The sequence below is a fragment of the Pelobates fuscus genome, chromosome 2 (assembly GCF_036172605.1).
Source record: "Pelobates fuscus isolate aPelFus1 chromosome 2, aPelFus1.pri, whole genome shotgun sequence".
Taxonomy (NCBI): domain Eukaryota; kingdom Metazoa; phylum Chordata; class Amphibia; order Anura; family Pelobatidae; genus Pelobates; species Pelobates fuscus.
Window position 1 is genome coordinate 377785031 of NC_086318.1, and position 24548 is coordinate 377809578.

A 24548-nucleotide genomic window follows, 5' to 3' on the forward strand; every position below is an offset into this window, starting at 1 on the left:
TTCGCAAGAAAGAGGGGGATTGTGGGAGACACAGGCCTTATATAGCCTTATATGAAATAGCCGCGGCTGAAAGCCGGTACCAGGTCCCGCACGGCACCCGCAGGCAAGCAGGGCGGGCGAGAACAGAAAGGGAAAAAGCCCAGGGATTAGACACCAGCGCCAGGGGAAAACAGAAGAACAAACATAAAGACTGCTGCACAGACAAATAGGCAGCAGCAGTACTCACAGAATAAGACAACTATAAATCAAATAATACGCAGTCATAAGGCACAAACATAAATCAAATAACCATGAACAAGAGCACATGAGCAAAGTACTCAAAGAGGGGGATTGTGGGAGACACAGGCCTTATATAGCCACTTCCTCTACTGTGTGATTGGTTGCCTATGTGCCTATACAGTTTTTTCTTTCATTTTGATAATATTTATATTCCTCTATCTTTGCTGCTGAGGAAATAAAGAAAGAGTTATGCATAATATGAGCCTCCGTGTCTTTAATAAAATCATGACTTTACGTCATGTTACTAGTAAAATCTGGGAATTTTAGAGTTTGGGGGGATGGTCTTAAAGAATAATACCCATTATGGCATTATTAATAGGTTTAAAAAAAAAAAAAAAAAAATAATAGGTTACAAGGGTTGGCGTAACCGTTTAAGTGGTTTTTGTGCAGTCTCACTACTCTTTCTCTGGCCATAAGGTGTTACGGACACATCCTACCGACATACCTTCTAAAAGAGATCTCATTTGTAAACTTCCCTCATCGCACAGTGTGCTTAATTTTACAGTAATAGTCTGCTATTCTTTTGAATGCCTGCAAAAACTCTTGTGTGTATGATTAACGTTTAATTAACAGAACAGGAAATACAAACAGTATACACACAGTGCTGTAAGACTGGTTTGAAAATTAAACTTTGTTTTCATGCAGGCTGTGTGAGACACAGCCAGCAGAGGTGTGGCTATGGCTTCGTAAACAAAGTGATTTAGCTCCAGAATGGCAGAGAATTAAGCAGTGAGACTGCAGAGGTGTGATCTATATATCAACATTGTTTCATCAAGCTAGAGTTGTTTTGGAGCTTAGAGTATACCTTTAACTTTGCATTACAATTATTGTTCTGCTTGTAAATAGTATTCGGTCACTCATATCACGCTTTCACATCGGTGCTGCCATTACAAACTTCTAAAAATGATATGATGCTCAGGCTGTTCCCCAAGTAATGGAAACCACAAAATGTAAAAGAAAAATTGATTCTAAACTTTAAATATTATTCCAAACCGTCCAAATTTATTTAGCTTTTTTTTTTTTAACATAGTAGAACTGTTGAATTAGATTACTATTTGTTGTGAAGGACTAATGGGTAAACACTAAAACATTTGCCCTCTGGAGAACTTCTTTCCTAAGTGGAAAAACAAAAATATTATATATAATTATTTAAATTTATTTTTTATTATTATTATTATTTTTATGTCAAACTAGTTATATGGTTCCATAGAGAAACCTTTTGACAAAACATCACTGCCAGGTTTGGTCAGCTGAAGTCCCATAAGTTATGTATGTAACTTGACCTGAGATTTTTTTTTATAATTGATGCTCCTTCTGCAAAACATGCCAAGAATTTTTTAAAAAGTCCCCTCGAGCCTTCAAACTAAGGTAAATTATGAAATTCCAATGGCGAAGTTCAAAGAAAACATAATCACAGTATATACCTCCAGATGGTGTATGGATGCCTACATGCAACAGATAACTGTAGCAAGATTTCAATAAGAAATGAATAGTGTGTGTGTATATATGAATGTATACTTTCTTATTCCACTGAAGATTAGGTCTCTCCATATTGAGAGTAAGTAATTGATCCAATAAATGACCAACATTTATCTATGTCTGTTATTACACCAAAGATATAGAACATATATGAACTGTGTTATTAGTTATCTTCTATAATTAAAATTCCGCATATGTGATCATATGGATTCAGTGATTTTGTTTGGGAGGGGATGTTCAAAAATACTGACACTTTTCAGACCGAAAAAAGTTAAAATTTGGGTCACAGGTTACCTTTGAGGTTCTGCAGACATCTGTATTTGAAATCGGAATCTCTTTCACCATTTTAAAAAATGTTGCTTACCAAATTATTAACCCATTCAAAAGACAAAATGTTTGGGGGGGAGAGTTTCGAGCTCCGAAATCACTTCTAAGAAAATGCAACTCAAGATCAGATAAAACTCTACGTGTATGCAAGTATAAAAATGTATGGCTACCTATCAAAATCTGTTGAACCTACTTAACCATTTATATTTTTTGCTCGGAATCATAAATTCATAATTAACGGGTTTTTTTTTTTTTTTTTTTTTTTACCTTTTTCAAAAATAGATTCTACTTCATACAGTAATGCTTTACAGTTTTCATTTAATAAAAGAAAAACAGCAATTTCAATAAAGAATAAAACAGACCTAAATCTTTACAGTTTATTGTGTCAATTTAATTTTAACCGACTCAGCCTTTTTAAAGGCAAATGTATAACGTGTATTAACAATGGTTCTCGGAATATACTTTCAGTATATAACAACAGTTTACATCACATTAAATTCACCCAAAATGGGTAACGAATAACATAAGAACTGGCATATTTATTTTAACTTACAATATTTTACTATGTACAAACTGCATTAAAAGGACCCCCACCTGTATATTTCATAATGCAAGCTATATATTTAGAATTTCAGGCACTGATACTGGATTTTTTAATTCCGGATTTATTGCGACTCAGAGGAACATATAAAATGAAAATTATATGGAGGCAAAAAAAATATATATTTTTTTTACCCAGCGTCATTAAATTTTTTTTCGCAAAGTCTATTTAAAATTAAATTGTATTAACAGCAACGTTCCTAAAATGACATAGCTTCTGTGCTATAAGAGTTTTTTTTCTACTACAAGTAGGCCTTGAAAATCTAACAATGAACAGTTAATGTTAATCACATCATTTTTTTTTTGTTTGTTTGACAATTTCAACATAGAAATATATTTATAAAAGTATCTCCGGACACTAGGTCATGCTTGCATGGAATTTTACAGCAGCTTAAGAACACATTATGGATGCCATATAAACCTGGAGCAGAATTCTAACAAACTTCAAAAGGCCTCAATGGTTCATGGTTTTTATAACACCATTAATTTATCACACTGTTAGAAAATGTCACACTTTATATTACTATTTTTTTCTGTTGAGCTCAGAATACAACATGTCATTTTTAAGTTATGTTCTTTTTGACTAGTTTTTAAAGTTATTGAGCCAGTGTAGTATATAATCTCTTAAACTAGGCTTTCACGTAATCCCACATAGGTGAAAACACTAAAAAATACCACTTTATCCATATTGTCTTTTACCAGTCCAGCACGAGTCAAGATAAGAATTTAAGTGCATGATCATATTTATTTTTGCCTGCATTGGTATTATTTGACTTCCACCTCTCCATCTGCATTGGTGACTATCAGCTGCATTTTGAGCCTAACTTACGGTACATATGTATCCGCTTTTTGGGGAGAAATAAAAAACCCAATTAGATATTTAAATGACGTACTGTGAAACTGGCCACTGACATTTATAAAAAAAAAAATAGAAAATAAAAAAAGGGATATTTAATAGCAACAGAGCAGAATTCATGTTGGCAAAGGGACAAAGTGGGTTTTATAGAACATTCCTGCCTGACACACTAGCCACCACTAGTCTGCTACAACTTCAGTGTTCTTTTTGATGTGTTTATGTATTTATTTATTTTTTGAGTTATCTGGCCTGTTCATATCAGTTGTTCATCTTCTGTATCTTCTTCGTCGTCATCAAAGCTAGATGTATTGTTTATTTCTGCCCAAATTGGTATGCATATTTGTTAATACTTTTGCATATCTTTTCAGACTTCTTGCCATATAAATTTGATTGTTCTGTCCTTAGATTTAAAGATGCTGTATTTTCCCCCTAGAAAAAAGGGATACAAATTACACTCTTAGTAAATAAAAAAATAATATTCCCATATTGACATGGGGAATAAGCAGGTCACAAACCATAATACATAGGAGAGAAGGCAGTGTAGCAACTTTTAAAGACAAGCCAAATTTTCAACATATGATCAAGGTACCACTGACATTGGAAAAAGGAAAAAAAAAGTTTTTAAAAAGTATATATTTTTTTTAACCATTAAATTATATATACGGAATACATTTTTACAAAAGCCATACAAATGAATATCCATGCACAATTTGTAAAAACAAAAAACAAAAAAAAACAACATGGATAATGTTCATGGGAATTTGGGTAAACACAAAAAATTTGATTTAATTTTGAGTTTGAACATAATGCATACAAACAATTCATAAAATTACAGGTTGTACAAAAACGAGCAAAATAATAATTGAAGCTGGTGAAATATGGGTTAATGTTGAAGTTGCCAATTTAAGAATTTGTGTTTCTAATGTTCTTTATTTCAGCCCAAATGTGTGTGTTTTATATGTTTTTTTTTCAGCAGATCAATATTTTCTGGTAATAGATCTTAACATAGTTTTGTTCATTCATAAAATGTAGATTGTTTATGCATGCATTCTTCATGACAAAGGATTCATTTAAAAATAAATTGCTTATAACAATTATAAAGTAATTGTCTTTCTTGTGTATTATTTGTTTTTTATTTTTGACAATTTATGATAAGTTACAATGTGTTAAGAGTTAATACAAACCATAGAATATGTTTATACATATATGTATAATGCATAAGGTCTTAACTAAGGGGTCATGTTCTAGTAAAAAAGACTACCAACAACAGATATTATACTGTGTCAAATAAGGGAACAAGAGGCTTATGCTGTGTAATTTATATATTTTTTATTTTTATTTTTATTTTTTTCTCAATAAAGGGACAAAATGGGTATATGAACAGGATAATGCAGACAACTGCCAAAAAAAAAACAAAAAAAAAAAACACAGACAGTGGTTTTTCCAATAGAAATTAACAAAGACCAGAAACAAATACAATAAAAGCAAGGTTTGTATGACCTTTGGTCACCAAAATAATAATTAAAAAAATAAAAAAAATATTAAGAAATAAATTTAAAATTAAAATAAAAAGATCAAAATATGTGCCTTGGTTTTAAACAAAGACACATAACAATAATAAATATTAACTCAAATAGTGAAAGATAAATTTTTCAAGTTACGACAAACAGCTGTAATTACAGGAATAGAAAAGGCCATTAACAAAATATTCGCATTGCCAGTTACAAAAAAAGTATTGACTTAAGCAATTTTCACCTTAATATGCTTTGCATATGATTTTTTTTTCCAATCTGAATATAAAGCACCATTTAATTTTTGGCAATGAAACTAAATTCAAATTGTATGTTTATCTTACTGCATATGAAGTTTTGTTGCTGGAATGTGAGAATAAAAGGGACAAAAAGAGCACAATATATAACAAACCAACATCATAAGCTTGCAGTACTGTATACAGTATGGCAGCAAGTGAAGAGAACCAAAAAGTTATGTACAACCCTCTGGGAGATGGCTCTCTATATCATAATTATTAAATTGTGTCATCCTGTCAGCCATCATATGGCTTCTGGCTGTACAATGTCACACTTTGTTTTTTTTTTTTTTAAAAGATACAAATATTCTTTACTATATTTTCCTGCCGAATTTACATATATGTATATATATATATACACACACACACACACACACACACACACATATATATATATACACATAAATATATACGTGTGTGTGTTTGTTGTTTTGTGTGTATATATAAAAAAATACACACGCACACACCTTGAGGCAGCCTGTGATTTCCCACTACCTAAAAAAAAGGTAAATGTATATCTTTTAAAATAACGAGCAAGTTTAAAAAAAAAAAAATGCAAGAATATAAATACTATAGTTCCTACACTAAGTGAACATTAAATTGAAATACCATTCTAGATATACAGAAAAAGATACCATAAGTGTGTTTTAGCATAGGAATCAACAGGAGTGCGCATTTTCCTATATTTAAGTACTATATAATCACCAAGATAATGGAACAAATGGTACAGTCCCGAATCAAAAGGTATGTTTTATTTAAAACAGCAAAATAGTATGAAAAAAATCGACAAGTATACTTAAACCTGATTTTTGTACATCCGAAAAAAAAAATAAAAAGGAAAAAAAAAATTTGCACTGTAAAGACCAAAGCATTCATTATTGTAATGTACATGTGGTCTGTTTTCATTCACAGCATTGTCTACATGTTTTATGTATATCTGTAAGTCAAGTAAATACCTGGCAGAGTTATATATACATGCATACATACATGAATGTATATATATATATGCGTATATCTTTATATGTGTGTGTAAACACATATATATCAATCTATTTTATATAGCTTTGCAAAATTTCCCTTATATGTAGACCTGTAAACAGGGGAAATAATACAGTGCATTTAATGTATTTTGAGCATTTTTTCTTTATCTTTATACTCAACCTCTCTGTACCTCTGATTAAAAAGACGGTACACTTGTATATGGAAGAGTCAAGTGCTATCTGAACACCAATCAGGGAACATTGTAGCTTATTAACGAAGCAATGAATTCGCATTTTCATAATAACACAATATGGCAAAATGATGACAAAAACAAAATAAACTTCTTGGAAGTAAAAGCCATTTGTCATAGGGTAAAACTGTGTATTAATTTATTTCTTTATTATTTTATATTTCTTTTTCCCCAAGGCAAGCCTTTAAACTTTCATAGTTAATCATCATTGTGTTATATCTAGCTTATATGTCTGTTATGGGTTTTTTTTTTCCTCTTCCAAACATAAATGGGAACTATGTTCTGTTCATATAATTTAAAACACTTAACATTCCCCTATTGCTCCACCATATAGCATATACTTTAAATATATTGTTCATACAGTGCAGGATCTGAACTATCATCATTAAAAGCGACTGTCAATTTGACAATCACATATATTTAGAATAATTTACTTTTTGTTAGATTTTTTTTTTTCTTTGTGTATTTTTGCCAGGTACCCACAAATATTCACTTTATTTCTCTATAAAAACGAACCCTTGCCTTTATACGCTAGGTCCAATTTAGGTCAAAACTTAACCACACCAAAATTAGACAAATTGTAAAAAGAGATAATTTTCTTTCAAAGTTGACAGTAACAGCAACTGGCTTACGTATCACTTAATAAATAGAATGTAAGAATGATGATTAACTAAGATGTATTGGGTCATTTTTAAGGTAGCCTTAGTTATAGGAAATACAATATATCATAATTATATATAAGATTCATGGAAACCTATATACGATCATGCAGAATTAAGTTAAAAGTCTGCTGAGCTAGATCTATAGGGGGAACCATTATCATGGTTTCAAATGGACTGAAGGCACTCAGATATTTTTAATTTAACCAAATAAAATTGGCCTTTTTACTTATTTAAAGGCCTATCTTTTTGCTTTGCTGCTCTCTAAACTCCAGAAGCAACCCCTATTCCAATGAAATGAAGCCTTGGAAAATCTGTTACTGGAAGATTAGCAAAAAGGTGTTCCCTCCACATCACAAAACAAAACTATACATGATATGTATTACAGAATGAATGCAGCATGAGATTCTGAGAACGGAAGGGGAAACAGCAATGTTTGCTTTGCAACTAATTCGGGGACAATGAAAATAGCTATGAACATACTAAACATGCTGTTCAGGGGAAGAAAACAACAACATACAACATGTAAATTATTGCACAAGAAAAAGGCTCAAAGTTTGCGTAAAATGCAATAGTATTGCCCCAATAAAGAACATGCATTCAAACGGTGAGAACGAAAAAAGGAATAAGGAACTTTAAAAAAAAAAAAATTAAAAATTGTAAAAAATTTAAAAATTAAATCCGGCGTGCTGGTGACAAGCACACTGTTGTATTCTAATCTGTTATTACTCTAATCACAAGGGACTAGAAAAAAAAATCTATAGGGGGTTATCAATAATATACCTCTATTCAGTTTTTATATCATTATTCAAGACTCGGTCACTGTGCCATTTTTTCATGTGTTTCTCCAAGGTACTGTACACGCTAAAAGGCATCTGACAAATTTCACATTTGTAAACGTCCTTTCCCACCTGACCATGTGTTTTCATGTGCCGGGTAAGTTTGCTACTCTGTGCGCAGGCGTAGTTGCAGAGCTCACACTTATAAGGCCTTTCACCAGTGTGGCTCCTCCTGTGAACAGTGAGGTTACTACAGTTCTTGAAGATTTTTCCACAGTACTCACAAGTGTCGCTGCGCTTGCCCTCTTTTGAACTAGGCCTTCCCGGCCCTGGGCCACTAATATGGGGAGTGCTTCCTCCACTTCCTGTGCCACTACGGCCTGAAATCCCTCCATCCATTTCTCCTGGAGGTGTAGAAAATCGTAAACTGCCATTTTCAGATGAATGCTCCGAGGAGGAGGCAAAAGGCGATTGTCTGGAGTCTCCAAAACTGAGGAATGGATCTTTTAGCTGCCTGGAAGCGGCATAACCAGCAAGCCACTGAGAGTAAACATTTTCTGTGTTAGGCATAGCTGCAGCAGGTAGGTCAAATTCTTTTTCGAGTTTGATGCGTTTTGAAAATGGACTCAATGAACTTGGGCTACCAAGAAGCAATTTTTTTGATAAGCCTCCTGACGCCGATTCCCCTGGTGAACACCCCCTCCCATTAACAGTACCACTGTCTATACGATCTGACTCTCCTGCCACTGAGTCTTCGTCACAAGTGTCTCTTTGTACTTCTGGTTCGGATAAATGCCCTCTTTTATGTTTTTCCACCAATACCTGATGAAAAGCATCACTAAAATGATGCATTGCACCAAGGCCCATACTTTGCATTACATCAGGCATAGACCGACTTTCCTCACCAGATCTGGAGTGGTTTTCATGGTGACGAGCAGCTTCAAGATTCAGGCCAAAACTATAATCTGGCCTGCTGTCTGTTTCAGTCAAATCCTCCTCCTCCTCTTCCTCTTCCTCCTCTTCTTCCTCTTCCTCTTCCTCCTCCTCTTCTTCGTCACCATTCTCTGGGATCATGTTAGGATCATTTTCACTTTTAAATTTGGCTACCACCGATTTAAGGGCACTGCTTGCACTACCAGCTATATCACTGGTTCCAGGTTCTGGTGAGCTGGCTGTGGAGAGACCATCATCTGATTTGACAGTCATAGGGGAAGATTTATGCATGTGTGTTTTCATGTGACGTTTTAGTTTGCTAGCCTGCGTGCATGCATGGTCACAAAGGTTACACTTATATGGTTTCTCTCCAGTGTGGCTCCTACGATGGACTACTAGATTGCTTTGAAATTTGAATGTTTTACCACAAAACTCACAGGATTTCGATTTTAAAGGAGGCTGTGAAGGAGGAGGAACTGACTGAAGTGGTGGAAGAGGCGGCGTTGCCAAAAACGGGGGTTTACTGCCCGACTGGAATGGCTGTAGTAACCTTTGCATAGGGCTGGGCCTGTTGGGAGACAATGGAGGACTTGAGCTGGAAGTGTTTCCAGCTAGCTCTCTAAGTCTCCTGGAAAAATCCATAGCTGGTGGTTCCATAGCCAGGGGATTAAGTCGCAGCACCCTGTCAAAGGCACTCGGGTGATGGGCTGCAAGAGCCATTTCTTCTGCACCCAGACGCTCTATGCGATGAGGATCCAAATGATGTCTCGGAGGGGGGCTAAATAATGGGGGTGTTGGTGGAAAGCGGCCCTCAGTGAGACCAGAAGCCTCTCTTGATACTGATCCAGGGATTCGTAATAGGTTAAAGGGATTATTGTCTGCAATATGAATTCCATGTAGTGGTGGCTGTGAAGGACATTCTGCGCCCAGTCCTGATGGAATGCCTACCCTGGGTGTGAGTGGGCTGCCATGTTCACTTTCCAAGTAGATTCTGAAGCCGTGGGTGTTCTGTGCGTGTTGCAAAAGAAACCATGCACTGGAGAATGGCTGTTTACAAGTTGTACATGTATAGCTGCTGGGCTCATCTTTACCTGAAAAATATCACATACGTAACATCAGTAATTGCAATACATTCAGCACAGTTATAATACATACTCTTTCTATTCAAACGAATATTTTATTTGATTTACACTCAAAAGTCAAAAAATGGCTCTTCACTATTTTATTAGATATTGACGTGTATACTCGCTTTTAAGTCACTTAGCAGTTGTATTTGCACCACTTTTTAAGGTTTTTTCACTATACTATTAAAGCATTATAATTACACTGAAAGTATTCTCTATGTTAAAGTCATCAACCAAAATGAACTGTAAAATCATTACAAAGCTAGGTTACACGAAAACAGCACTAATATTATTTACCAATTTTTAAAAGTACCCATATGTATGTTGCAGTCAGCACATTTTAAAGTGACCTAGTCTTTAATCAGGTGTCAAGGTGCTCGGAATCGCAAAGTGTTTGCCACTTGTTACTTCTAGTTGAGTAATAAACTGAAGGATATTGTTTAGTGTCTCAAATTACTGGATACTTGCCAAGAGGCCTGGACGAGAGCCCTGCTGAAGTCGCATTTTTTGCAATCAGCCTGAAAATGATCTGACTGGGAAGTGATACATTTGGCAAATGAAATATTACAGTTCTCTGCCAGGAAGACTAACATGGAAGAGTTAACACACATACACACACCGAGATTTGACAGTATGAACAAAATAGATAGACAGACAGACAGACATGGGCAGACAGACAGAAACAGTGAGACAGAGAGAGATGATCGCATAAAACAACATAAGATTGATATGATATATAAACTACATAGAAATATATATTTAAAAAAGGTCATCTTTATATTTTTGTCTGTCTTCTAACACAGATAAGAGTACCATATACGCTGCATTTCAAACATAAAGCAGTGTCCAGAGGACTAATCACAGGCCATTCATATTAAAGGTATTTGTAAATTAAAACAATATTGCATATTACAAAAATAAACTGCCGCTCAGTGCAATCCATGAAACAAGAAAACCATTTGTAGTTTGAAAGCGAAGCATGCAATCTCTGATTAGAGAGAAAAAAAAAAAATACCAGTATTACAAATTAAAATCTACTTACAATACAATGGCGCTTAGCTATATGCTATACTCCTGCCCTGACCTGTAATTTACTTTGGGTTGAATTTTAATCTCATTAAATGTATCCTGCTCTTGGATAAATCTCTCTGCAAGATTAGATAATAGACACTGAAATTAGGTTTTAAGCATTTGCCTAATGTGAAATGTGAAAAGTAGCCAGGTTTTCAAATAAAACCCTGTTGACATCATTGTTACACTGGGCATGCATCTCTATTTTTAAGCAAACATACCACCCCTCACAGTGATCATTAATAAACCAGCGATTATTCCTAGCCTTGGTTCATGAGCATAAAAAGACCTTACATTATTATTACAAACGTAGGCTCAGATGCAAACAAATCTCTGATTAAAATGAATATTCATTGACTGTTCCGTCATATGAGTGAAGCTTGCAACAGCAACACTTCCAATTCAATTGTCACCCACAACATAAATGATACAGATAGATAGACACAGAGAAAGAGAGTGAGAGAGAGAGTGAGAGAGAAAGAAAGTGAGAGTGAGAGAGAAAGAGAGTGAAAGAGAAAGAGAGTGAGAGAGAAAGAGAGTGAGAGAGAAAGAAAGTGAGAGAGAAAGAGAGTGAGAATAAAACACACTAGGTTCATTTCTTTAAATGGCTAAAGAAAGAGGGTAATACATTTTTGTTTGTTTAGTCAAAATGGGAAAAAAACAACCTAAAACTGGCAAAAGGTTTTCTCAGAATTACAACCAAATAGCTCAGTAGTTATTGCCTGATTAATTTCAGAACTAGTTTTGAAACAAATAAATATGCAAATAAGCCAACAGGAGTCATAAGCTAGTTTCACTTGTAAAGTCAATAATTTTCTTACAAAAAAAAAAAAAAAGGGGGGGGTCTTGAGTAAACCTTACCCTCTGTAAGGGTGTAGATGGCTAAACCCATCCGTGCGTGGTTGTACAGCAAGACAGAGCCATGACAACTGGATTCTCCATCTTCCACATCAATGAGCTGTATTTGGAGGAGATAAAGTCTTGTGGGGTCCTCCGAGACCTCCTATTAACCTAGGGGAAAAATTACCCCTCCTATTCTCTCCGTTCTTTAAAACAAAACAATAAAAAATAAAAACTTCCTCATAAATTAACAATAAAAAAATAAAAAAAATATTCCTTATACAAATTCAATATAACAAAACAGTATTTCGTTTAAAAAAAAATATATATATATATATAATATATATATTACATTTTAATAAGAAATACTAAATTGTAATGAATTCAAATTTTAATGGCAAAATTTGGCAGCAATAATAAGGAGAAATATTTCCAGATAAGTCATAGTTATAGCTTGCCAGTTTTAATTTCACCATAATTCAATGTTTGGTGAATAAACCCCACTATTGCGAACAGTGGAACAGTAACAGTGAAATAGTATTCATGAGTCAATTGATAAATACCACACTAACCGAAACTTTATATAGTTTTGTAGCAATAATTTCAGGGAACTTTAAATTTTCAATTTTTTATGTTAAACGGACACTATAGTCACCTGAACAACTTTAGCTTAATGAAGCAGTTTTGGTGTATAGAACATGCCCCTGCAGTCTCACTGCTCAATCCTCTGCCATTTAGGAGTTAAATCCCTTTGTTTATGAACCCTAGTCACACCTCCCTGCATGTGACTTGCACAGCCTTCCATAAACACTTCCTGTAAAGAGAGCCCTATTTAGGCTTTCTTTATTGCAAGTTATGTTTAATTAAGATTTTCTTATCCCCTGCTATGTTAATAGCTTGCTAGACCCTGCAAGAGCCTCCTGTATGTGATTAAAGTTCAATTTAGAGATTGAGATACAATTATTTAAGGTAAATTACATCTGTTTGAAAGTGAAACCCGTTTTTTTTTTTCATGCAGGCTGTGTCAATCATAGCCAGGGGAGGTGTGGCTAGGGCTGCATAAACCGAAACAAAGTGATTTAACTCCTAAATGACAGTGAATTGAGCAGTGAAATTGCAGGGGGTGATCTATACACTAAAACTGCTTTATTTAGCTAAAGTAATTTAGCTGACTATAGTGTTCGTTTAAGTGTAATGAATTGTTTAAATTAAGTTTGTATTATCTGGTATGTGTATTGCGTATTGACACATCTTACATTTATTCTGCATAAGTCTGACAATCTTATTATTATGATTAAAATTTCCCTGTAAATGTTAAAAGGTATTGATTTATTATTTAGGCCAATGAGCAGGGCATCCCCACAGCATATGTAGAAGGGTAAATAAATAATTTTACGAAATCCGAAAGAATAAAATAAGGCAGCACAACTAGAAATGGTACCGTGCACAAAAATATGCTACAGTAGGTTTATTTGAAGTACACAAATGAACAAGATACAAATGTTTCAGGAGTTACCCATTCATCAGTTCAAAGGAACACTATGGTCACAAGAACAACTACAACTTAAAGGACCACTATAGTGCCAGGAAAACATACTCGTTTTCCTGGCACTATATTGCCCTGAGGGTGCCCCCACCATCAGGGACCCCCTCACGCCGGGCTCTGGGGAGAGGAAAGGGGTTAAAACTTACCTTTCTCCAGCGCCGGGCGGGGAGCTCTTCTCCTCCGATCCTCCTCCTCTCCTCCCATTCGGCTGAATGCGCACACGCGGCAAGAGCTGCGCGGGCATTCAGCCGGTCTCATAGGAAAGCATTGTCAATGCTTTCCTATGGACGCTTGCGTGCTCTCACTGTGATTTTCACAGTGAGAATCACGCAAGCGCCTCTAGCGGCTGTCAATGAGACAGCCACTAGAGGCTTTGAGGGCTGGATTAACCCATTTATAAACATAGCAGTTTCTTTGAAACTGCTATGTTTATAAAAAAAATGGGTTAACCCTAGCTGGACCTGGCACCCAGACCACTTCATTAAGCTGAAGTGGTCTGGATGCCTAGAGTGGTCCTTTAATGTAGTTGTTCTGGTGAGTATGGTCAGTCCCTGCAGGCATTTTAATTGGGAAAGCACTGGATTGGCTGGAGCCAGCACACTGGAAAAAAGTTATATATCTTTTTAAAGGGGGTAAGCAGGCCTAACATGTCCTTTTAACACTATATGGTCAGTAATACACATTTGTATTCCTGACCGTATAGCGTACCTTTACGTATGCCCTTAATACACTTTCCATTTAAATAGACAAGTAGTGCTGTGCAGACACTTTCCCTTTCAAATAGACTCCCCCACAGTGCAAAAAGTGAAAGCAAAGACAGCAAGTTTGCTCTCTCCTTAACCCCTTATGGACACATGACATGTGTGACATGTCATGATTCCCTTTTATTCCAGAAGTTTGGTCCTTAAGGGGTTAAAGGTTTACTCAAAACAGCATTAACAATTCAGTAATTTGAAGTGGTCACTGTGGCTCTATTCTGTATGTATGGTGTTCGCATTGAGGTATCCTATTCTTATGCACAGAATTGCCTTCATTGGCTGATCTCAGTTAGCTGACGTTCTCAGCCAATAAATGCCAAGCGGGATTGATTTCAAGCTTCTGCGGAAATCAATCACTGGCCACTGGTTGCAGCAAGTGGAGGGAACCAGGTTGCAAACGGTTTGACCCATTACCGAGAAACAGGAACATGGTGCTCCTACCATGCTTGGAGTAACTCTCTAAGAAACGGCCAAGCACGAGAACCACTATATCACCCCAATAAATCAAGTGGCAAATCCAAAGTCCTTAACTTCACTAATTTATAGACTAAACTTCTTCAAACACAGAGTCTTTAGAAGCTTAAAGACCATGTTAAAGCTACAGGAGAAAGTATTAGAATCATTGCTAGAACTTACAGGGTTATAGGATAAAGTAAGAATTCAAAGTCAATTTCAACTTTAAAGTCATAGCGAAACTGGGAAAATGCTCTGATTTGGCTTTAAATCTGAAATTAATTTTGAATTCTCACTATAATAAATAACCTTGCATACTGTAAATTGTTGATCTGCATTTAATAAAAATAAAGCTTTTTTTCAGGAAGCATTGAAAATTCTAGCTGGTCAAGTACTGCAGTGGAGCAGTTGTACACATATCTGGTTAAATCTGTGCAAATAAAGTTTTCTAGAGTAGGGGTGTCAAACTGCCTCTCCAGTCAAATATTTTTAGACTCCAAATTCCATAATTATCTCTTATTTATAGCACGAGTTATGGAAGTTGTAGTCCAGTAAGCATAACCACACGTACTCCTGATCTGGTCAATCACATTTTTAAAAAGTTACAATTATAGGCTACATAATTATCATTTTATAGGACACACTTTTTCCCCGAAAATCTATTAAATTTAAAAAAAATTAAAAATACAGTAACATATAAACTGAACAAATATAACTATTACTCTCTTTAACCAAGAAATCATTGCTTGTTTACAAAGTAGTTGTGTGATCAAAGCATACACAGCACTGATAAGCTATAACACTTTCAGATTTAACCCCTTCTCTATTGTAAATCACATTGGATTGATATGTATTTTGGGTGTCAATGTCTTTGGGTGGGATGGAACTAGTGACAGCGACAATCAAGTGTGGGTGTACGTGTTAATGAAAGTATTCATTTTCCGGTCTTCATTAATGAAGATCTGATATATTCACCGGATTCAAAAAGAACATGCTAACACAAATTAAACATCACAAAGGAGTCTTTGTCATTTCAGGAGAGAGGAAGTCCAACACGTGTTTTTTTTTTTTTAAGTAATAGTTTAATTTCATTGTCATTATAGTCCACCAACCCATCAACATGAAACAGATGTAATATAAAAATAGTTGTTACATCGGAGAACTACAGGTGGCCACCTCGTCATTCTGAGAAACGCAAGTAAATTAACATTCAGACATGGCTGTGAAGTGTACAATAACCTTATATTACACAGTAAATTCAGTCTAAAGTGCACACACTCCACATAGCACGAGTTTTCATAACTTATCTGGCAGGAACCAAATCAAATACGCCGTATAGCAATAAAATAAACTCTAAAAGTGTATAATTATAACTAATAGTCATGAGACCCACTGCACTAGTCAGATGATAAAAAAAAAAAAAAAAGCTTTGAAAACCCAAACATTTCCTTATGAACAGGTTCAGCCCCTAGCTAGATTGGTTTTGTATTTAATTAGATTTATCTCGGTTTGCCACCTGTCACCTGATTTATTTATTCCTCTTGACTTTCTGGTCATGGCCCTCCACACAATAACATTGTGTACAGAAATCCACCTTAGCTCATGAATAAAACAGTCACAAATACAAATTGCTACATCTCTTCATTATATATATGTCACACAACACATGCACACAAAAACAAACACAAATCCAAAACCCATGTACACATGCACGCACAATCAAGTTTGCACCTATGCAAGCATGTGTAGACACAAACACATGCACGCACATACAAACACACCCACAGATATTTCCTATTCAGTAATTTCTTTAATTTTTATTCCATATTTGCAAGTTATTATATGTTTATTATAAATACATTCTTGAGAACCGTAGAACAATATACATACCAGTATTGTATCATTAACATTTACTTTTATTAATTAAGCAAAAACAAATGGTAAAGCAAAATGCAAAAAGAACAAAAAAAAATTTAAAATCCCACCATGGAGTAGATTCTAAGTTCTACACTTTTACGGAGAGCAGTGTTTAGAGAATGTGAATGTAACTGACTCTATTGCAGCCTCTGGCAAGCCCACAGCCACCAGCAGTGGATTCACACTACGAAGCTGGGTCTCAAGCCAAAAAAGAAGAGAGGCAACATGCAACTACTGAACTAAAACGAAAAAAGGCTTCTGTGCCAAGACAGCGTAGAACCAAAGTAAATTCCTCACATGCCAACTAGCTAGCCTTGAAAGGTTTTTCCGAAATCATCGCAAAGAACAACAACGCTGCCCATATGCAAATATTAGACACAAATAAACGCTTTGAATGCAAGAGGGATATGAAATCCAAAAAGAGTTAGACACCACTCTCCGGCACTCAAAGAGTTAAGATTTCAGGAAATCCATAAATAGAATAACGTTAGGTCAGATTAACACCATGTGGCAAAAATAATGAAAATAACAGTAAAACAACAGGGATCCAATTTGCATTAGAGTCTGGTTTTGACTATTGCATTCTTAGAATACAGTTCACCATGTGGGTTTTAGTCATTCGTATGCCCTCCGCATCCCCAGTACATCTTTAACTAAAGCCACTTTTCTTAACTCCTTCAGGTTTGGTATTAATCAAACATTGTGTTACAACTATGCTAAGAGTGTGGAGCTTATTTATATTATATATATTTATTTTTTTTAAAGACATATCTGCTTAAATGGTTAGAGGGACAATCAAGTCATCAAAATTAATGCATTTTAACAAAATTATAAATGCAACACTTGTTTTTGCCCCCATTTTTCATGAGCTGAACTCAAAGATCTAAGGCTTTTTCTGTGTACACAAAAGGTCTATTTCTCTCAAATATTGTTCACAAATCTGTCTAAATCTGTTTTAGTGAGCACTTCTCCTTTGCCGAGATTAATCCATCCACCTCACAGGTGTGGCATATCAAGATGCAGATTAGACAGCATGAGTATTGCACAGGTGTCCAATAGGCTGGCCACAATAAAAGGCAATATAATTTTGTTCAGTGTAGATACATTCAAAGATGTCCGTATTCGGCCTGCAATAGGACATGCAGTTTACATGTTTTGTGTCTTGCTTCTACCCTCTCTGACTGGACCAAGGACAGCTGATACAATGCCATAAGCTTTTAGTTTGAACAAATAATAATAATAAAACTATTGTATGCTCCTCCACTGAGGTTATGTGATATATAAACATTTTGCCGTAAACTTAACAGGACAGCATGGAACTCACCACATTAGGAAAATCCATAATAAACTGATCATACAAAACCTAAGAATTTACACTAATGGTGTTTCAATGTAAATTGATGATAATCTTGTGTCATGTTTGTACTCTTCAAATCATTTTCTACAGACCAAGTTAAGCAGGTTTGCTATCTAGAGAGGGAATGAGGCTATTGAAAATACATAGATCACTGGTGAATGAGCCCATGCTAAAGCTGCATTTAACAAATAGGCAATCAGATAAGAAACCAGATAAGAATATTTACCAGATAGATAATCTTGTAAAAGGCCACCTGTGGGGCATGTTTTGCCTTTATGACACTGTGGAATGCAACTATCAATGCACTCAGCCACCCATTGCTGGCTGAGCATTGTGTGACTTATGATGGCAGTTCCCATCACCAGAAGTATAAGACGGACACTTTATGTAGGTCCCCACATGACTCTTTTTAAGTCATCCTGTGCACCTTATAGGCACACAGTGTGTATACTGTAATTGTGTGTATTGTGATGTCATTTTTAAAGATTTTGTGTGCTAATGCCTTCAACCTGCACAGCGCCATCTGTTGGTTGTGAAAATCTTGAAACAGCTATACAGTATGCACTACCTGAACAGCAAGCCAATTTGCATATTGCAGGAGATTTGCAGATTATGATTTCTGCAGGCAGGGGACTTCCTCACCTTTTACACATACACATATATATTTTTTATTTTTGTTATTATGATGTCCTGTATGTTTTCCCATATGATTTATATGCATTAGATAGAGTGAAAAATAAAGCATTGTGTGTAAGTTCCATTGTGGACTGTTTAGGTATCCCAGTAACAGAGTCTTCGGACCTATTGGCTGGCTGCTTGGTCCCCGATTTCTGCGACACATTAAAAAAAAGCTAGGTCTGAGAGCCACAAGTACCTTTATAATAGCAGTAGTTGGAGACACTATACGCAGAGGTGTTGATACCTGCATGGCAGAGGACCAGGAGAGGCAGAAGCAGAGGGAACAATGCCTGCCTGAAAGGAGAGAGCTGCAGCCTGGTCCAGGATGGAAGTGACTGGGGCTAAAGCACTTCATGGTCCATGATGGCAGCTAGGTAGCTGACCAAGCGGAGGTACTCAGTCGGAGTACAGGAGCTCCGTCACATGACTTAGAAACATAGAATGTGATGGCAGGTAAGAACCATTCGGCCCATCTAGTCAGCAGCAGGTGGTGTAACATCATCAATGGGCTGATGGCTATGCTATATTTTGCTTTGTACTAATATATTTCTTAGCTAAATAAAAGTAAATGCTCTCACTTTCGAAAAACATATATATTATTCCCGGTGGATAAATAATTACATTTTCAATACTATGTGATATGCAGGCCCATCTATCTATTCCATTTAGGACCAAGTAATACCTAAATGTTTGTTATATGTACCATTTTAGATGCCCACTGCACGATTTGTTAAATACACATAGACCTAAAAACATTATCTATCTATAACTAGCTATTGGACATAAGCACAATGGTATACATTTAAATATTCCTTGTACGTTAAAATGTGTCGCTAAACTAGAAAAGTTAAAGTAAAGAAAATAAGACGAGGTGGGGTCATAGATCATATTTGTGAAATATCTAACTTATCACTGTTGTAAAAATGTATCACGCTTCCCCTATGATGTTTGCATGTATCAGAAGTGAAAATAAAAAAAGTTACAATTTTCCCTGCATCAAAGCGTTTTGTTTTTTCGCATACACCAAAGTAATCTTTCTATCTAATCTTTGGATGCATACAGAAATATTTCCCTGGAGGCACTATACATAAAACAAATGCTATTTCTCAAATAACAAATCTGGAAAAGGAGAGTGGTGTAGAGCATGTAGTTATAAAGCTAAAATGTTACATTTGTAACTCACCTCCCTCTAAAAAAAAAAAATTACAAAAATAATCCTAACATTGTTATAGGTATAAGAAATATGTTCGTGTGTATGTGACTTCATATGTAAAGTGTACTCGTGTGTGTTTGTGTGCATGACTGGGTACATATAGGTGTACATCACTATGGCATTCAGGTGAGCTACAGTAGCAGAAGATATTGGTGACACACACACACCCCAGTTATAAGACACAGGGCAGCTGTATGTCCAAAGGTTTGTTTGGACATACCTCTCAGATGCCCCTCTTTGGCCACAAATCCCTATTTTCTAAGAGCTCTATAACGTTGGTGTGTCTGAGTGTATAACAGAGCTCCACAGCAATAATACCGACAGTAATGTGTGTTTAAAATACAATAAATGTTTTTAGGAATCAGTCTGCGTGAATAAGATACACTGTTCTTGTTCTAAATTACATTTTAGTTGCATTAATTGTTTTCATCCCTGGCCCCATTCCCACTGATACCCCTAACATTAAAGTGTCCCTTTTTGGTATCTGTTAGGAGCAGGAGGGGAGATTACACCCTTATGTAGTCAACTCTTACCCTGCTTTTCGGTCACCTGCCCACATGAGCTGGTAATATTTTGCCGGTTGATGGCAGAGTTGGTGCAAAATAATATAAAAAGTTATCTTAGAAGAAAATGATAGCTGAAAATAGTTATGTATACGTGCCTTCAGATAGATGGTTAAAACATTGTGTAATAAGAGATACAGATGGTCTTCCATTTTAACCTGTACAGGCATTTGATCATGTAGGTATATATAACATTTGTTGGAGAACCAATAAAAATAAATATTCACATATATTTATGCTATTCAAGGCCCATTTGTGTTGTGTTCCTCCCTCCCCCCCCCCTTATATTTAACTAGTGTAATAGACATATCAGCACACTAGCTGGTAGTAGTAAAAGCTGATTGTGCCATTGTACCAAGTTTACCATTTTATTTTCTCTCTTTTTTTTTTAGAACTGAATGCACTATTTTGCCTTCTGATTTCAAAATAAACATATTAAAATAGTGCCATATGGTTTTATACTAATACGAAATCACCCAATTAGGCATTTCAGTAGCTAATGCAATCGAAAAGACTTCCCAGGAGAAATCTGATGTAATGTGATGTTTAAGGCCACTTTCATCTCTGCTCACAGGAATAGAAATTGCATTCCACACTCTTAGTAATCATGATTTCTCTGTTGGATATAAACACTGGATATGTTTCAGTTAAAAAAAAAAAATTCCTTTTTTTGGCAGAAAACAAATTTGGAAGGGGAAAACATCAAAACATGACAATTTTGGTGTATAGATGCATTTTGAAAAAGATACTTGAGTCATCATAGTCATTCTTTGTTTTCATAAATATGCTTATCATGCACAAGTATGGCACAAATGAAAATTAATCGTAAAAGTTAACGGTGTGTTGAAAAAACAGGTCACAATAACGATCAGTTTGCATAATTTTTTTCCCGCATTTAAGTGGCAAAACATCAAAATAATGAATGTAATTGCACTACTGTGAAAACGGTGAATTAAAATATGAACGCAAAATTAGGTAATAAAAGAACACATCGTCGTGTATATGTTAAGCGAATGACACATTCGAATGATAATTTTTAATAAAGATGAAACCAAAAACCAGTAGTACCTACATACCTCCCAACACTTCTCGGGAAGACGGTGGGACGGTTAAAGAGGCGGGTTAGTGACAATTGTTTCAATGACTCAGTCAAAAGGGTTCAAGCCCATCTGAACGTGGTCTAGTCCGCCAAAATTAATTGCAGGACAGCCTGGCGTGAAAATAGCTTTATGGACTGCCGATCAAGCAGGCCGGCCCACTGCAGGCTCCCAATGCCCCGAGTAAAGGTCAAGTGTGTCTAATGATGAGCTCGCACTACACTTTTTGAGGACACCAGGGAACAAAGTTAGGAAGGGGGCAAAGGACTCAAAAATCGCGACTGTCCTTCCAAATTAAGTTAGTATTTAACAGTCGCCTACTCGCAAAACTTTGTTGATACCAATTAGGCAAATACTGCTGATTTGGAAAAAAAAAACTCCAAAATTAAACCGTGGAATGGGGCTATTTAAAAAAAAAATAGCTTGAAACAAACTTTAAACTGACATTATTTCAAATCAGCTTTAAGACTGGTATCAGGGCAAACATATTATTTAGTCATAAGCAGATGACACTAGAACAGTAAATCTGAAAACCAAAAATAGGCTTGTCAATACCTCAGAAGCACCGGACGTCTGCCTCTATGTGTGCAAAGCATGTAGATCCTCAGCATGACATCTCCATGGGATGTCAACAAGGATAAAAGGGCATATTTACACCAGCAGCTCTTTAAGAAAGTTTGTGATGGTCCTTTCTGGTACATATTTAATGTGTTTTCTACTAAACGTGTCACCCATCTTACTTACCTGTTATTTTTATTTATTTCTAAACATGTACATATATGAGATTGACTGCTTTTTGAAAGGAAATTCTAAACCATGTTCTACATTAATAGAACGGGTGTTCTATACAGAATTCTACATTCATATGTAACAATTTACAATATATTTGGTCTAAATTTTTTGCAAGAAAACCTTCAAAGTAACTATGGTGGACTCAATCCCCAAGTGAACTCTAGTGGATATTTTTGTCTAAAGGTCTATATTAGTATAGAGTTTGCAAGTATTTGCCAATTAGCCAAGTTGTGAAAAAACCTGTTTGTAAAACAGGTTTTTTTTGTTAAATAAGTTGGGTTGTTTTTAGGCGATATAATGTCCTTTGAGCAGCTTATCCCAGCTTTGTTATAAACAGAGGATTCTATCTCCTGCCCAGGAAGTGAAAAGTGCAAGAGACAGCATTTTCCCCCGTAGCATCTAAAATAATGTCTCCTCTTCTCTGAACTATTATTATTTACAGAGATTGGTGAAGCCAAGCAGGATGTCTGTCCAGTAATTTTAAGGAAAATGATCAAGAACCCCTAAAAAGGTTTTTAGATCGCTGGTGAATGCAGTTGACAAATAGTGCTCAATGAGTGAGCATACTCATTAAACGAAGACTCCAAGCACTATAACCACTACAGCCCCATTCTAAGTAATCAAAACGTTTGACTTCTTACCTGTGGTGCGACAGGCAGAGAGCTTCTGGTTCTTAGTATGAGCTAACCCTGGCAGAGCAATGACACTCACATGTCATTAAGCAATTAGGCCTCACAGCTTCAAACAATCCACAAATATATTTTTTTATTGCTTCACCTACAGCAAAATGTTAAATCCCTGAGCAGGATTTAGGATGTAGAATACTCATATGTTACAGCATCCAATGCTCCTGGGTGATTCTATTCCCTTCCATTCTTTTTTCTTTTGCATAGATAAAACGGAGATTATAACAAACAGTCTCAAGATAAAAACACATCACATACTTCGACTTGAGTAGGAAATACCATATGTGATCTAAATAGCACGTCAGGTTCCAAGGTTAAATCTTTTTTTCCCTAAAACACATCACTGGGAGCTGTAGAATTTAATGCAGAATCCTAATTTAACTCTGTTCAGCTAGACGTAGTTCATTTGATTATAAACTGCCTCGTTTTCTAGAATATGTAATCATGTTTTTTGATGGCATTTTAAATATCCAAGTAGACAAATAATTGTAGCAATAATTGATAGTTCAGTCAGACTGGGAGATTATTGATTGGCAGAATACCCAGTGAAAGAATTGCTCATCTTCCAAATGTTACAGGAAGGAGACTTGATTTACAAATATTACCACTGCTGCAGGATCAGATGTTTTCTTATTTGGGGATTTATAAAGAAACGCAATGATGGAGAGTTTTTAGTTTCCGAGTATTCTAACGGGTATGAATAAATTCTGTGATGAAAATGAAAAAAACACAAGTTATACTCATGAAGAATAGTATTTCAAAAATAATCTCGGTGGGATAAAAATTGTTACCTGCATCACATACAATGTAGTGTGCAGGTCTCTCAATGCATTAGTTTGCCTGAAAAATGTCATGATATTTCAATGTATTGCAATGAGAAAATAAACCATTACCCAGTCTCTTTAGCTAGCCATTTGGCCAACTCTGAATATTTGTAGTCTATACTTTTCATTGTGTTTCCTAATCAAGATCTTAGATGGTAATAATAGTCGGTTTTGCCACCTGTATCATTGTATTTAAGGTCTACTATGGTGCAGCAGTTCTGAATACAAATACAACTAATAGAACAAGTAAAAAACAAAAGCTGTAAATAGTTGAAGCAGTAGATAGTGGCGCTTCTGCAGAAACATTCGAGTAAAACTTGGTTATTTCAATCAGATGACTTCATAGAGAACATCTGATTGGAGCAGTGCATGCGCACAAGCCTAACAATGCTTTTCTATGGGAAAGCATTGGATTGGATGAGATCATTATTGATCTCAGCCAATCAGTCAGGAGAGCAGCACGGACCTACACCATGGGGTAGAAAGGGTAAGTAAAAAGGCATTCTACTTCATTATGTGGGAGGGGTGGTGGCATTGAACTCAACATCTAACAGGGAAATATAGCATTAGGCATACACATTTATATATCTAACACTATAGTTTTCCTTTAAGTTACCCTTCCAAAGAATTATGCACAGATGAAAAAAGCAAGTAATTTAGACTTTTTTTTCTAAGTTTG

General features: G+C 35.6%; 1 protein-coding gene across 4 annotated transcripts in view; it reads right to left on the reverse strand.

Moving 5' to 3' along the window:
- Window positions 1-2461: 2461 nt before the first annotated feature.
- The window catches only part of BCL11A (BCL11 transcription factor A), a 118598-nt gene continuing 96511 nt past the window's right edge, over window positions 2462-24548 (reverse strand). Inside the window, exons 3-4 of one of the 4 annotated variants that reach the window (XM_063443745.1) lie at window positions 8302-10041; window positions 2462-3970 (exon numbers count right to left, since the gene is read on the reverse strand). In XM_063443745.1, coding sequence (XP_063299815.1) covers window positions 3906-3970; window positions 8302-10041 — 1805 coding nt within the window. In that variant the 3' untranslated portion in view covers window positions 2462-3905. Of the gene's footprint in view, window positions 3971-7902; window positions 10042-24548 lie in introns of those variants that run through there. The other 3 variants (XM_063443744.1, XM_063443743.1, XM_063443742.1) reach the window with 3 other exon arrangements.